Source organism: Primulina eburnea, chromosome 12 (assembly GCF_022965805.1).
Source record: "Primulina eburnea isolate SZY01 chromosome 12, ASM2296580v1, whole genome shotgun sequence".
Lineage (NCBI taxonomy): Eukaryota > Viridiplantae > Streptophyta > Magnoliopsida > Lamiales > Gesneriaceae > Primulina > Primulina eburnea.
This window is the reverse complement of record NC_133112.1, coordinates 27712567-27728837: the sequence shown is the minus strand read 5'-3', so window position 1 is coordinate 27728837 and position 16271 is coordinate 27712567. Positions and strand designations below refer to the sequence as shown.

At 38.8% G+C, this 16271-nt stretch overlaps 1 protein-coding gene across 1 annotated transcript; it reads right to left on the bottom strand.

The window, feature by feature from the left end:
• Window positions 1-4014: 4014 nt before the first annotated feature.
• On the bottom strand, window positions 4015-4985 carry LOC140806742 (uncharacterized). The gene is made up of 2 exons (XM_073163282.1): window positions 4864-4985; window positions 4015-4780 (listed from the first exon to the last, which is right to left on the bottom strand). Exons 1-2 carry the CDS (start codon window positions 4983-4985, stop codon window positions 4015-4017), a joined length of 888 nt encoding a protein of 295 aa, XP_073019383.1.
• Between the last annotated feature and the right edge of the window lie 11286 nt (window positions 4986-16271).

Sequence of the window (16271 nt, the reverse complement as noted above, 5' to 3'; positions counted from 1 at the left end):
TTTTCTGCAATGATAATAATTTTTAACAAAAATGCATAACTTTATTAATGTATCTGAATAAAGCATCAAAGCCTGACGTCCTTGCATCGAAAGTAAATGACATAAAAAACTAAAGCTCTAACAATATCTAAGCATAATATTTGCGGAGGTGATAAGCATTCCATGGCCTCTTCAACTTCTTTCCTGCCCAGTCTTCTAAGTAATAGGCACCTGAGCTGAGCTTTTCCACTACTTTGAACGGTCCTTCCCATTTTGGATCGAGCTTTCCGACCTTCTCTTCTTGAACCTTCTTCCAAACCAGGTCTCCAACCTGGAAGCTCCTCTGAATGACCCTCTTATTGTAGGTTTGGGCTATGCGTCTCTTGTAAGCTTCCATTCTTATGGCCGCGGCTTCCCTCTTCTCTTCCACGAAATCTAGGTCCGCTGCTCGCCTCTCATTGTTTTGCTCATCATAGAATATTACGCGAGGTGTCTCTTCACCGATCTCTGCCGGAAGCACGGCTTCATTTCCGTAGACTAGGCTGAAAGGCGTCTCCCCCGTGCCTATCTTTGGAGTAGTCCTGTATAACCAAAGCACGCTGGGGAGTTCCTCCACCCAATTACCTTTTGCGCCACCAAGTCTGGTCTTCAGGCTATGTACCAAGGACCTGTTGGTGACCTCCACTTGGCCATTGCACTGAGGGTAGGCCACAGAGGTGAAGTGCTGCTGGATCTTCATCTCTTTACACCAGGCTTGAATCCGGCTTCCTTGAAATTGCCTTCCATTGTCGGATATCAACTTCCTCGGGACCCCAAACCTGCAGACGATGTTCTTCCAGAGAAATTTTAGAACCTCACTTTCTGTTATCTTAGCCAAAGCCTCAGCCTCTACCCATTTTGAGAAATAATCTATGGCAACGAGCAAGAACTTTTTCTGAGCTGGGGCCGTGGGAAAAGGTCCCACAATGTCGATCCCCCACTGGTCAAACGGGCAGGCTGCCACAATACTCTTCATTAGTGCAGCTGGTTGATGTTGGAGCTTAGCATGACGTTGGCAGCTGTCACATGAGATGACGATGGCTAGAGCGTCTTTTAACATAGTGGGCCAGAAATATCCGGCCAAGAGCGCCTTTCGTGCTAGAAAGTAAGATCCCAAGTGATTTCCGCAACAGCCTTCATGAATCTCCCTCAGTACATAGTTAGATTGCTTGGGACCCAAACATTTGAGAAGAGACCGAGAGGCTGACCTCTTGTAAAGAGTTCTGTTGATCATTATAAACCGAAGGCTCCTTCGCTTCATCCTGTAAGCCTTTTTCGGATCTTCGGGGAGCACCCCATCCTTCATGTAATCCAATAACTCGGCGCGCTAGTCATTGTCTTCGTGCTCAGGAGAGGGGTAGTACCAAGAAGGGCTTAGCTCTACTTGGACCACCACCTCTCTTGATTTCCAGCTGTGAAGTGAGCTTGCCATTTTTGCAAGGGAGTCGGCTCCCTCATTCTCCTCCCTGGGGATCTGCTTAAAAACCAGTTCTGTAAAGAGTTCTTTAGCTGCTTCCACCGCTTTTACGTATTCTATCAATCTCTCATTCTTGATGTCATAGGATCCATTCATCTGGTGGGCCACCAGCTGAGAATCGGAGAAGATGTGGACCCGAGCCGCTCCGACCTGCCGTGCTGCTCTTAGACCCGCTAAGACCGCTTCGTATTCTGCCTCATTGTTGGATGCCCTAAAGTCTAGTCTCACAGCTAACTTTAGTTCATCCCCCTTTGGAGAGATCAATAACACACCAATTCCGCTGCCTTCATTGGTGGATGAACCATCCACATAGACCTTCCAAAGGTCTTCCATCTCCACATGCAAAGTCTCAGCCAGGAATTCGGCCAAGGCCTGCGCTTTGATTGCGGTCCGAGGTCCATATTGAATGTCATATTCTCCCAGCTCAGTGGTCCACTTCACCAATCTTCCTGAGATATCAGCATGAGTCATTATCTTTCCGAGAGGGCTGTTAGTGAGGACCATAATGGGATGAGACAAAAAGTACGGTCTCAGTCTCCGAGCCGTGGTGATCAAGGCCAAAGCAAGTTTTTCCACTGTCGTATATCTGAGCTCAGCTCCTTTGAGTGCATGGGATATATAATATACGGGATTCTGCTCGGTGCCCTTTTGTCTGACAAGGACTGAGCTCACAGCTGCTTCGGTGGCCGATAAACAAACATACAATTGCTCCCCTGTTGATGGCTTTGCTAGTATCGGGAGCTCAGCCAGATATGTCTTCAGGTCTTCGAATGCCTTCGTGCACTCTTCATCCCATTCAAATTTCTCGGCCTTTCTGAGGACGCGGAAGAAAGGCAGACTTCGGTGCGCCGCCCTCGAAATGAACCGTGATAAAGCCGCGATTCTTCCGACAAGCCTCTGGACCTCTTGGAGATTCCCAGGAGGTGACATGGATTGGATGGCCTTTACTTTCTCGGGGTTGGCTTCAATTCCCCTTTCTGTTACCATATATCCCAGGAACTTTCCGCTTTTGACCCCAAAAGTGCACTTCTGTGGGTTTAGCTTTAACCCATAAGACCTCAGAGTGGCAAAGGTCTCACGGAGGTCTGTTATAAGGTCCGCTGAATTCTTGGACTTCACCAAAATATCGTCCACGTAGACCTCCACATTCCTTCCTATCTGATTTGAGAAAACCTTATCCATGAGCCTCTGATAAGTATCCCCTGCATTTTTTAGCCCGAAAGGCATTACCACATAACAGAATGTTCCCTCAGATGTGACGAAGCTTACTTTATCCTGGTCTTCCCCTGCTAGGGGTATCTGGTGGTACCCCTGATAAGCATCCATTAGACATAGGTATTGGTGACCCGAGGTGGAGTCCACCAGCTGATCAATCCTTGGTAAGGGGTAGCAGTCTTTCGGGCAAGCTTTATTAAGATCTCTGAAGTCGACGCACATTCTCCATTTTCCCGAGCTCTTGGGGACCAAGACAACATTTGATAGCCATGTTGGAAAAAAGACCTCCCTAATATGCCCTGCTTTGAGGAGCTCGTCAACCTGCTCTTTTATCACCTTGTCCTTCTCGGGACCAAAATGCCTTTTCTTCTGTTTGACTGGCCGAGCTTCGGGAATTATGTTGAGGCGGTGTTCCATTATCCTGGGGCTGATCCCACGGAGCTCTTGTGAGGACCAAGCAAATACATCAAGATTAGTTTTCAAACAAGTCAACAGATCATGCTTAGTTTCGGGATCAAGATCAGCCGCCACTCTGACACTCTGTTGGGCCCCTATTTCTACCGTTTCTGGCTCCTCTTCTGATGTGAGCTGAACCTCTCTTCTGGAAGTCATATTTGGTTGGGTCACAATCATCCCTACCTCGGTCCGAGATCTTTTGACTTCCTGCCTTACCTCATCTACATAGCATCGTCGAGAGGATTTCTGATCTCCCCCGACGACTCCCACTTCATTCCCCACAGGGTATTTCAGCTTTTGATGGTAAGTGGAGCTTACAGCTCGGAAATCGGCCAGAGCAGGTCGGCCAAGTATACCGTTGTAAGAAGAAGGGGCATCCACCACAGTAAACATGTCATTTTTGTGATGCGGTGCGGTCCCATCCATAGAGATAAGGGGAGCATGATTTGTCCAATGGTCTGGACCTCATGTCCTGTAAAGCCAAATAAAGGCGTAGAGATATGATCAAACTCGAAACCTTCTACCTTCATTTGGTCCAGGGTTCTTTTAAAAAGAATATTAACTGAGCTTCCGGTGTCAACAAAGATTCTTGCGACGTCATAGTTGGCGACCGTAAGAGTGACTAATAAGGCGTCGTTATGAGGCGCCGCGACACCTTTCAAGTCATTCGGCCCGAAGCCGATGACGGGGTCATCTTTGGGGGCAAGGTCTAACCCCAGACTTTCCAATCTCCGACCATGAGCTTTACGAGCTCTGCCTGAATCTCCGTCGGTGGCCCCGCCCGTTATCATATGGATTATACCTCTGGTCGGATCATTAGCAATCTGGTGGACCTGAGGTCCTTGATGTCACGGGGGGTCATCTCGACCCCCCCGGTTGGGTCGGTTCTCCCGGGGTTGTGGCCTTTGATTTATCCCAGGAGGTCCTCGATCTCTTCTATCATCTCGGTACCTTTCTTCTGATCGAGCTAAGAGGTTCTTCATGTGAGGGTCTCTTTGCATGATTCTTTGGACCTCTTCGCCCAACTTCTGGCAATCATTCGTAACGTGACCGTACTCTTGATGGAACTCACAAAATTTATCTGAGGGAGGTAAATGCGGTCCCTTTTCGGCTTGTCTCGGGCGCTCCAGCTTTCTTCTTTCTTCGCAAATTGCCATGGCTCTTTCCAAGCTCATGGCCAACGGGGCATAAGGGAAAGGTCCAGGACCTCGGCTCCTTTCCCCTGTTCTTTCTGCAGGCCTCTTCCTACTTGGTTCCACCTTCTCCTTCCCCTTATCTTTTTCACCGGGTCGAATATCCACTCGCCTCTGCCTCTGTGCGTCCTCAAGGTTCACGTATTTCTCAGCTCGGCTAAGGAGCTCATCATAGCTTTGAGGGGGTTTTTTGACCAAGGAACTGAAAAATTGTCCCCCTCGGAGCCCTTGTGTAAAAGCATTTACCAGAGTTTCCGTTGCTGCGGCTGGGACCTCCAAGGCCGCACTGTTGAATCGCCTAATGAAGTCCCTCAGTGAATCTGTATCTCCTTGTTTCAAATTGAACAGGCCCAATGAGGTTTTCAAGTATTTCTTACTTGTAGCATACTGGTTTATGAACAGGGTGCTGAATTCTCGGAAGCTGGTAATGGAATGTGGCGGGAGCAAATCGAACCACCTCTGGGCGGGTCCTACTAGGGTGGTAAGGAAGACCCGGCATTTGACCCCATCTGAGTATCGGTGGAGTAAAGCAGAATTATTGAACCTTCCAAGGTGTTTTTCGGGGTCAGTACTTCCATCATAATCCTTAACGGTTGGTTGGCGGAAATTAACGGGGAGGTCCTCATTTAGTATCTCGAGGGAGATTGGGCTACTAGCTCAATTGGTACCAGGATTGTGCCAAATATCTATAAATCCATGTGATCTTGGGTTCGATCCTGGGGAGGCACAAACTTAAGTTCATGGGCTTAAGAGTTCTATGAGTAACCCATACGACGCCTATGGAAAGCCCGTGAGTGACACCACAGGGTGGGCAAGCCCACTGGGCCTACGGGCCAAGTCACAAGATCGGGATAGCCTTGGGTCGATTGGGGCAGTGGGCCGTATGGGCGGTCCACTGGGCCTGTAATGGGTCGTTACAATAAAAGGCACTAGCTCAATTGGTACCAAGTCTCTTTGAACAATGTACTTAAGCCAGGAGGTCATGGGTTCGAGACTTGGGGAGGTATCACTCCACCAACCTGGTGTGGAGAGTCCTATGAGTAACCCATACGACGCCTATGGAAAGCCCGTGAGTGACACCACAGGGTGGGCAAGCCCACTGGGCCTACGGGCCAAGTCACAAGATCGGGATAGCCTTGGGTCGATTGGGGCAGTGGGCCGTATGGGCGGTCCACTGGGCCTGTAATGGGTCGTTACAATTTGGGTCGTCGTTTTAAGGTCTAAGGATAAATTGGGGAGGTTAGGGTTTCAGGGGCAAAAAGTTTACTTTATACCTGAAAAATGTTTGAAGTCCTAGCAGTTTCGTGAGTGCTTTAATAAATGTTAAAATGTTTATTTCAAATGTTTATGAAATTTTATGATGAAACGTTATTACTAAAAGACATGTTGCATGCTTGGTTTAAAAAAAATGATTTATATGTTCATGAATTTTTATAAGTGATGGAAATATGAAAAATTGAAGGAGGTGAATTGATTGTGACTAATACGATGATATGTAAGGCCAAGGTTCAGTTGACTGGTAAGAGTGTTGCTGATGTTGACGTCGTCCGGTACCGTGGTAATACGTAGGTTGATCCATCGACCTACAGCTAATACGGAAGTCACAATTGATGATCTGAATTCAATAAAAAGAGAAACATATATCTATACTATTATATTAAGTGTAAGGGCCTTAGAATAACTACCTTTGAGGACACCAAAATATTTAATTCCATAATTACCCTTCTTATCATACTTAAAACTTTTTCAAGTCACTCCATATTTTAAATAGAAAAAATTCAAAATAAAACTTCTCTTTTAAATCGAACAACTTTTCTAAATCGAAAATAATTTCATGTTAATTATTTAGTATTATTTTATCAAATTAAAATAATAATAGCACATGCAATGCATGTGCATCTTTTACTAGTATATATAATGAAAGAAAATATGATATGATGTGATATGTTGAAAGGAAAATGTTATAGTCTATGTTCATGAAAAGCTATTTTATTAAAGAGTAAGTATCTTGTGAGACGGTTTCACGAATCTTTATCTGTGAGACAGGTCAACACTACCGATATTCACAACAAAAAATAATACTCTTAGCATAAAAAGTAATATTTTTTCATGGATGATCCAAATAAGATATCCGTCTCACAAAATACGACCCGTGAGACCATCTCACACAAGTTTTTTGCCTTTATTAAAAGTATTTTCACTGTTTCTTGTGAATGTATATGTATTATTTGTTATCATGATTAAGGTTTGCTAAGTCAATAGACTCACTAGGTGTGATCGATGCAGGTGAGCATGAGATTGATGTTAATGGAGGTCTTGATGGTTGAACTAGCTGGACTGAAGGTGCACACAACCCGAGGATCGTCGCTAGTTTTCGCAATAAAACTATTTTTATGAATTATGATTATTTAAATATTTTTATGACTTTTGATGATTTTGATAGGTTTTGAGATGATGTTAGAGTTAAACTTATTTTGAAATAATATTAGTTTAGGGTTGACTGACGTTTATGATTTTATAATTTGAATTACTTTCTTTTGGATTATCAAATTAGTTGATTGATTTATTTTAAGTGATATAAAAGTATTTTAAAAATATATCTACGTATGTTTATTTTCGCCGAAAGCATATGAAGAAAAAAATTCTAATATTTTTTAAGAAAAACGAGCAGTGGATATTTCAATATGTGACTTTTTTGCCTTCAAATATTAAACTAAGGTCCAGTTTGGTTAGTAGGATTGATGTTGGATAAATTACTAATACTTTGTTTGGTTTGCTTTTTAAATTCGGCATTGATTGTTTATTTGACAACTTTCACTGTTCTCGAAGGAGAAGAAATCCAGCCATGGAAGAAGGATACAAATTATTCGAGAACACCAGAAAAGTGTAATGACCTAAATACCCCTCATTTTAAATATCAAATTTGCAGATTTCTCTTCTTTACGTCATTCTCCTATCTTCTCCCGAAGACTCTGGCGGTTGACCGCTGTTGAAGAACATCGACTTTGACAGAGGAGTACACAATCCTAAATTATGTTACAGATCTGAAGAAATTTGAGGCTTCATCGAAGGTAAGCTTCATGTTGGATCTGTTAAATGACGCCTTTGACAGTATATTTCTCAGCAATCTGTTTTTTTTTTGTTTCCGCTTTCTGGTAAGAATTTGTTGTACCAAAGATTAATGTTATGTTTTCGTTTTTATGGTTTGTGAGCAACCTATGTTTTTGCGTGAGCAATCTATGATTTTTCGATGGCATTTTCTGAGCATTATATGTTTTCTCGTTGCCATTTTCTCTTCAGTTGGTGTTGTTGAATTATTTATTTTTTGTAACATGTATAACATTTCTGTATTCGTAATGATGATGTACAAAAGTTTTAATTTTATTAACAATATTTGTCCGATTTGTTAACTTATGCATTCGGTTGATCTAACCTTTTTCCGTATTTGGTAAGTAAGTGTGCGAAATGGACCGTAGACGTTACAACATTAGAATTTTCATGCTGCTACACCAACTGCTGATCCGTACAATATTTATGGTCTGTCTTTTAACACGACATCGCACGAGATTACTCGCCGAACGATGTCGTCAAGAACGTAGAACTTCAGCTTCGTACAACATGACGGGAAGAATGAATGCACAAATTAACCATTTAAGAAGAATTATTGACACCGGAGATGTTCAATGTGTGGTTAATTTGAGGATGAACAGAAATTCTTTTGCACAACTTTGTTAATTGTTAACTCATGTCAGCGGGCTGGATCATTCTAGATATGTTAGGATTGAAGAAAAGGTGGCTATGTTTTTGTCCATTTTGGCTCATCATAAGAAAAACCGAGTGATCGGTCATGATTATATACAAAGTGGCCAAACAATCAGCACACATTTTCATGAAGTCTTGGGGTCAGTACTGAAGCTACATACTATACTGCTTGTCAAACCTGCCCCTGTCGATGAAACTTGCACCGAAGAGACGTGGAAATGGTTCAAGGTAAGATGAACATTTGTTGAATAATGCTTATTAAAAATTCTTTTTATAATGTCATACATACAATACCTTTTAGTAGACATCCCGTTACATATTTTTCATGATTCTGTAACTTATTTTGCAAGGTTGTCTTGGTGCTTTGGATGGTACATATATAAATGTGAATGTGCCTATTTTAGAGAAGGGAAAGTACAGAACAAGAAAAAGAACCATAGCAGTGAATGTTTTGGGAGTGTGCAACCGAGATATGAACTTCATTTATGCACTTTGTGGGTGGGAATGATCGGCAGCGGATGCTCGAGTTCTTCGTGATGCATTATCACGTGATGACGGATTTAAAGTTGAAAGAGGTTAAAATATTTTTTAATACAGTCATATTAGTTCACCATTCTTTTTTATAGGATTCCTTTTGCATAAATGTTTTATGAAATTTATTAACGAACCGTATCATTTCGATGGTAGGTTGTTACTATTTGTGCGACAATGGATATGCAAATGTCCAGGGATTCTTGACTCCATACCGAAGAGTACCATACCATAGGGATGCTTGCGGCAATCGCACGAATGCTCCACAAAATTATAAAGAACTGTTCAATTGGAGGCACATCAAAGCTAGGAATGTAATAGAAAGAGCTTTTGGATTGCTTAAGAAAAGATGGGCTATTTTGCGAAGTCCTTCTTTCTACCCACTAAAAACTCATAACAGAATCATAATGGCTTGCATTTTGTTACACAACTTCATCCGATCTCAAATGCCGGATAATCTTGTTGATGAGATTGAAGAGGAGACATTAAGCCCAACGCCACTAACTGAGAATTACTTCATTGAGGATTTTAATTCCTCCGATGTATGGGATATGTGGAGAGATAACTTTGCAATGTCGATGTACCACAACTAAGACAAATGTTTTATGTTATTGTATTTGGATTGCAAAATTCATTCTGTTTGGTATTTACGTATTACTTATGTATGTCAGGATCCTTGTTTTTTGAAATATGTATTGGATTGCGTGTTGTATTTTCAAATATTTTCCCAAATTCGTTTTACGTTTTTCCAATATACTGTTGCCTAACTCATTCTAACTTCTGACATTATTTTGTAACAGGTTAACATTGCAAACACATTCGAATCAATGGATAGAACTAGTGTGAATTTGAAAGGTAAAAAAGCAGATAAGTTGCGTCGTACTTGGACAGCCCCTGAGGAAGATATAATAAGAAAAGGATATAAAACGGAGAACGGATTCTGTAATTGCTATTTACCTTTATTGGAATATGCAATTCAAAATGCTTTCAAAGACTCAGATTTACGTGGCCATCCCCATATAACTTCGAAAATACATGTCTGGAAGAAACATTATGGATGTTTGACCACAATGCTCGCAAAGTGGGATTAGTTGGAATGACACAGAAAGCATGATAGATGCTACGAACGAGGCATCGGATGCGATACTCAAGGTTATCAATTTTAGTTAAATGTTTAAGTTTGTTATATTAAATGTATTCTTTATTAAAAAGAAGATTTTTCAGGTGGACAATACTGCTCGAGTTATGCGTTACAAACGGTGGCCACACTATAAAGATTGGTGCGAAATCTTTGGCTACGATAGGGCAACAGGTGATCGAGTGGAGACTTTTTCAGCGGTTGTTCATGATGTCTTGAATATGACCGAAAATGAACCCATTGACATGGAATTTGGGTTGGATGACTTTTACCGCCCTGTGGAAGGAGATGGTGAATCAATGTCTGTAGCTCAGACTGTCCCTTCAAACCCAAAAGGAGTCGCAAAGTTGAGGTCAAAGAAACGCAAGCAATTAGACGATGTTGACAACCAAATTGTTGCTACAATCAATAATTTAGCTGAAATCACAAAGGAGACAATGTCAAACCTCATCAAAGAAATGTCATCGGACTCGAAAATTGATGATGCTATGGATAATGTGTTGGCCACCTTAGGAACCATCCCGGAACTAACTTCAGACGAGAAAGTGTGTGTGGCGGAGCTGTTGGTGGATAACCCCAACAAACTAGCTTTGTTCTTGCGGCTTAACCTTGAAGGGAAGATCAGTTTAATTAAACGGCTACTACATCCATAAGCTAACATGATATGTTGTACATGAACTTAATGGTTTTGGTGTTTTGGTAATGGACCGAAGTATTGTGTGTGTGGATCTTACCACTTTTGTATGATTATGTATAAGGTATCATATTTTGGCACAATATTATAGTACATGTGTTTTGTTGTATGAAATTCTGCGGGTGTATGTACATTTGCTGGTTTTATGTACCATTGATGGTGTTTCGGTTGGCAATTGGTCCGGTGTTTCTGTATGTACATTTGATGCTGCTATTTGTCTCCTCTAATCCGTGTGCTCATATAGGAATTTGCATGGAACAAATGACAGTGTTTCCTATAATTAATCTCTACATGTGTAGGATCCATCAAGCTATGGGAACCCATCAAGCTATGAGAACCAAATTGCTATCACACTCGTGGTTTAAGGAAGAAAATGTAAGAGCTTTGACTGCCATTTTTGTTCATTGGTTCCATTGTCACACTTTGTGGGTGTTCGGAAGGTTTGCTGGAAAATTGGCCGAGAGGGGCTTAACAGTGGGTCGTGTCATAAGACTTCACATGTATCGTACATGTTTGTGTCGGAATTTTACAGCATTTGACGTGTTTTTCGGGTTCTCCAGTAGGCATCTTATCACACCTACTTAATTAAGAAGATATATATGAATCTTAATGGGGGCCAATGGTGAAATAAATTTTATGTCCACATACATTCCAGCTATTTCTCATGATTTGAACATTATACATTTACCAAATTGACAAGCGAAGCAACAAATTGTAATTCAAAACAAAGTGGACGTAAAATAATAAAACAATCACCAAAACATGTCTTGTTAGGTGAAATTAATATACGACAACACTCTAAGGAAGAAACAAAGTAACATGGTTGGAAGCGACGTAAGAATAGATTGGAGTTGGAATATTTAGTCACAAATAGTCAATTTGTCATTACTGAGACAACCACATTTACAATGTCATCCTTCTCCACATGATGCTTTAACATCCAAAAACAAAAGTTACACAATCACAATGACATACGTCTCGCAAAGCAAACACCACCTGCGACCCTACGTTTCAGACAAAATATGGATGCATCAAACACAACTTGTACGACGTTTCATGTTGATGGCGCTAAGTCATCCGAGCTGCTGATTAACACATATCCATCTGTTTGATGATGCCATACGGTTCTCTTGGAAGGGCGACCAGTTGGATGCTCGTTGGAACGTTTGTTGCATGCCTTGAAAGGTAGCATGTTCGTATTGTAGTCGTCATCCACTGACTTCTTGCATGGAAGTTTGTTGGTAGTGCTTACTTTTGGTAGATTCGAAAGTTTGATTGAAACCGGCTGGACTTCCTTGCGCACAACAGTATCTGCGCCTTTTTCATTCACGTGTTCATCATCTGAGATGATAATGACATCCACTTTGTACTTGCTAGTTACACTCACTTCCGAAGAAGATTTGTACGTGACAGACATTGTGGGTATGCTCTGTAGAATTGGCAAAAGTTGAGAAACAAAACCGAGCATATATTTGTGGTGTGGCCCATGAATGGTGCTTATTTAAGTACCACAACCACATTAACCATTGTTTACCAACCCAAGAGTGAATGCTTGTCAAATCCTACCATATATCAACATCTACTGTCATAATTATTTTGGGTACTGATCAAGTGTAAACAGTGGTATGTGCAATTAATATGTGCAGCTAGACGCCTCATAAATAGAAGTTTGTGGTGCTCAAGTGTAAACAGTCATAATATGTGAAACACCTCATAAATAATAAATGCCAAATCTGAATAAATGAAAGAAAGTTGAGAAACACTTGTGATCCTACGATATACATGGGGAGCATGTACACCATGTGGCATTAAACGAAGAAATATGTCAAATGGAATAACAGTAAAATCATAATTCCAAGAACATTACTTACCCGTCAACATTCGTAAGGTTCACTACTTTGTAAGGTTCACTGCTTTAATGACTTGTGTTGTATATATGATTGAGCTAATATAGTTGCTCATCTTGTCGAACAAAAAACTCAAGAATAGTTAAAAATGAGACAATTGTTCATAACTAACTCAGAATACTCTACAAAGGCAAATAAATAACTCCACATAAAACTTGTTCATACACCTTTCACACAACACATATGGGTCATATGTCAAAAGTTATGGAAGTACATGTCATAAAGTTGGAGAGAACAATTTTAAGAGAACAATACATACAACAAAATGCAATGTATTAGAATCTGCAGAGAAGGATTAAAATGACAAGGATAAGAAGGCAGATCAATGCACATATGAACCCAAAACAACAACAAACATGATCACGTGAATAAGGTGTGCTCTTGAATCCATGATTCGGTAACTCATATCTTGTACTTGACATCCCACGTTCCCTTTCATAATATTGGTCGCTGGCATGTGGCTGAGCTTCCTTCGAACGACGAGCGTATGGCCCGGAGGATGAGTTCATTGACTCCTTCTTACAAAACATTGGGGTACTAGTATGACATGAATGATCTTCAAAATTAGTTGAGTGGTTTTCAGATTTATACGACTGTTCGTCGCTGGGTGTTACATTTCTTCCATGGTACTCAAGGTACCAATAAAAACTTTTCCGATGTCTCAGACCCGCTGAACATATATAGTAATAGTGCCCAGGACGAGTCGCGTAATCCCCAGCTTTACGTAATATCATTTCCCCGTTTCCACAATCGCACTGTGGTGCTATCTTCATTTCCGTGATACCTATAAATGAGTACCTAATTTTTTAAACCCTCGTACAAAGATTCAGAAAAACGAATTATGTTGGATTAGTTATTCAAGTAAAGTATTTGTACACCTATGTTGTCAAGTATGTTTGAAGAAATTAATGGATTTCAAAATTCTAGTAGGAAAAATTTCGGCTTAAAAACACTGGAGTTTATGTATTTTCGTAATAGCATTCAGATAATTAAAACTTCGATGAGTGGAAAATGACTGAGACAAGAACCATACAGGATACAAAAATAATGTTAAGACTCACAAAAACATGTTAAATTACTAACAATTACTTCGCTTCAGCTCACAATTACTTTTTTTCACACGTATCTCTTGCTATCCTCCTCTGGATCGAACGATTTCTGTAGATTAATATCTGATCTCACCTGTAAAAAAAGAAAATTTTACTCACAAAAACATGCTCAAGGTCTTTGTTGCCTCTTCGATTCGGATCTTTCACAGATCTCGCTTCAGCTTCCTATCTTCAAGGCCGAAGGAAAGTGAGGGTTTACTTGGGTGTGTGCTTTTTCGGATAAGAGCATGTTGTTTTGGGGAAGCGAATAATAAGGGAAATAAATTAAATATTAAAAGTGAAGGGTATTTTGGTCCTCAATGCATTAATCATTATTTTATCCATCTCACAAATTTGACACCACACATGATATTATATATCTCTCAAATTATATATCTTATCATATCAACCATTTATCAATCATATTATTAATCATTCGATTATCACATCCTACACACCAAGCGAACGCTAATAGTTTTTCTCAAACATTCGGTAGGACTATGATAAATAGTTTAGCTTAGGAAAATCTATGTTTGAATAATTAGTTTCTCCTTGAATTCTAGCCAATGTAATTATCCATTACATCACCAACATTGTTAAATTACAAAAAATTTAAATAATCGAACAGTTTCATTTCTTGTTTAATTATTATGTGAATAAATAAAACAATCTTTGTTATATATACGAAACTAAATGGTATAGTTAAAGATAGTAATACATAGACACGTGCATAAAGTTTCGGTATGTGGAGAGTGTGTTTGGCATATCTTATAAGTCTTCTTAAAAAGCTTATAAGTTGTTTTATAACTTATAAGTTTTGAAATTTTATTTGATAATATATTTTAAAAAAAATAAGTTATAAGCTCTCAAAATAAATCGTTTGATAATTTATAAATTGTTTTAAAAAAGTTTGGTAGTCCCTTTTTTTCAAAGGTAATTTGAAATTGTTTCAAAGTGCAAATTATCCCCATATATTTTATAAAATTTCAAACATACTCTCATATAATGTTAAACAATTATTTTCCTTACTAATTGGATTACACAAATGATTGTTTTTGTTTTAAGAGTTGTTTGCTAGATGCGATTGATATGTGATAAAAAAATATTATTTAATTTAATATTTGATTTGGATGCGAAACAGTAATGATAAAAAAAAATATTTAGTTTGATTTATTAATTTAGGATAAGACGTAAAAATAATTTTTTAAAATATTAATATTGAACATTTCAAAAATGAAGAATTATATTTTAATTTTATATTCAATTATTTGATTGATATGTAATAAATAAATAATTATTTGATTGATGGATAAATAATAAGTGGCTAGAATTGCAACCAAATATTTGACGGAAAATACTTTAATGTCATAATCCCAACCAAACTTGACCCCGAAATTATGCATCTTGGATAATTTATTTTCTTTTTTAATTAATGTAGAAGCCCACTAATTGTACCGCTTCCAGTTTTAACACCTTCCAATTTTTTATTTTCTTTTATTAAACAAAAAATTCTCTGATTTTGTAAAATAATTTGATCTATGATTGGGTCAAATATTTTTACTATATTAAATTAAATTTTTATTCAATGTCTTTGATGACAATTTTAATCATTGGATTTAATTACGTAATTTGATTAGGTAAGTAAGATTTTAACTGAGCGTTGCAGAACTTTATAAGCAAATCAACAATGTAAAACTCAATTATTCGCAAATATATATATATATATATATATATATATATATATGTTACTTTGCTCTTTGAAACAATAATATATGAAGAATTAATATATGTGTGTACTGAATCATGAATGGAAGCTAAGTAGCTCCAGGAAGAGATGATCGGGACATGATAGCGATCCGAATGGATGAGTTGCTATGAAGATAGCTCGCAGTTAGAAGTTTGCAGTCTATTTTATTTAATGACTGATTTTAATATTGATTTGACTTGTGAAGGTAACCCAACGTCCACATATATATTAATTAATAGAACTAACTAATAATTTATAATTTATGTATTGCAATGTGTCTAGATTATACTAGTTAGATTATGTATGACTGTTTTAAATGGAAAATGGACTATTATTACTTAATATTTTGAGTAGGTTTTTTTGTATGATTATCTCATTTATCTGTGAGATGAATTAACGCAGTTCATATTTATAGTAAAAAGTAATACTTTAGATATAAATAATAATATTGTTTCATCAGTTAGGTCGAGTTACAGATCCGTCTTACAAAATTGATAAATAAGACAATTTGAAGGATCGTGTGTTGGGCACTTTGAGGTGGTTCAAACACAATATTCTCCAAGAGCTGCAATAGCTCATGTTCTAAAAATGTAAACACCGATGAATAGATCGAGTTTGATATTAAACAAGCGAAAAACACTCGAAATAATACTTGGTTAAGAAATACTGATATATTTTATAGCCTGTGTAACTGAATAATTGAAAATTACAAGAGATCAGTTCTGGCTTATATCAGTTCGTTATAGATAGAACTGAACTGATATCAGCTCAACTGATCAAATCAGTTAAGAACAAAAAAAGTAGTTAAACAGAAATAAATACACAAGATATGTTTATGGATATTCGGAGATTTCAACTGCTGCTACATCACCCCTTCTACCCACCTCGGGAAGGATCCACTAGAAGACTTTGATCTATACAAAGATTTGTATAAACTCACGTAGCTTAGGACTTACACACTGCCTAACTGAACTTCTAATCTAGACTGAAGGCATTATCTTCCAGCCAACACTTGTTTAACGTCTGTGTGTCAAAGACTACATAC

What these genes read in the sequence shown, in the direction of transcription:
- LOC140806742 (XM_073163282.1), bottom strand. Translation starts at nt 4,985, where the DNA reads ATGAGGACCTCCCCGTTAATTTCCGCCAACCAACCGTTAAGGATTATG. An exon ending in TCCACCGATACTCAGATGGG is followed by an intron (nt 4,781 to 4,863) that starts GTCAAATGCCGG and finishes TTCCATTACCAG; the next exon opens with CTTCCGAGAATTCAGCACCC.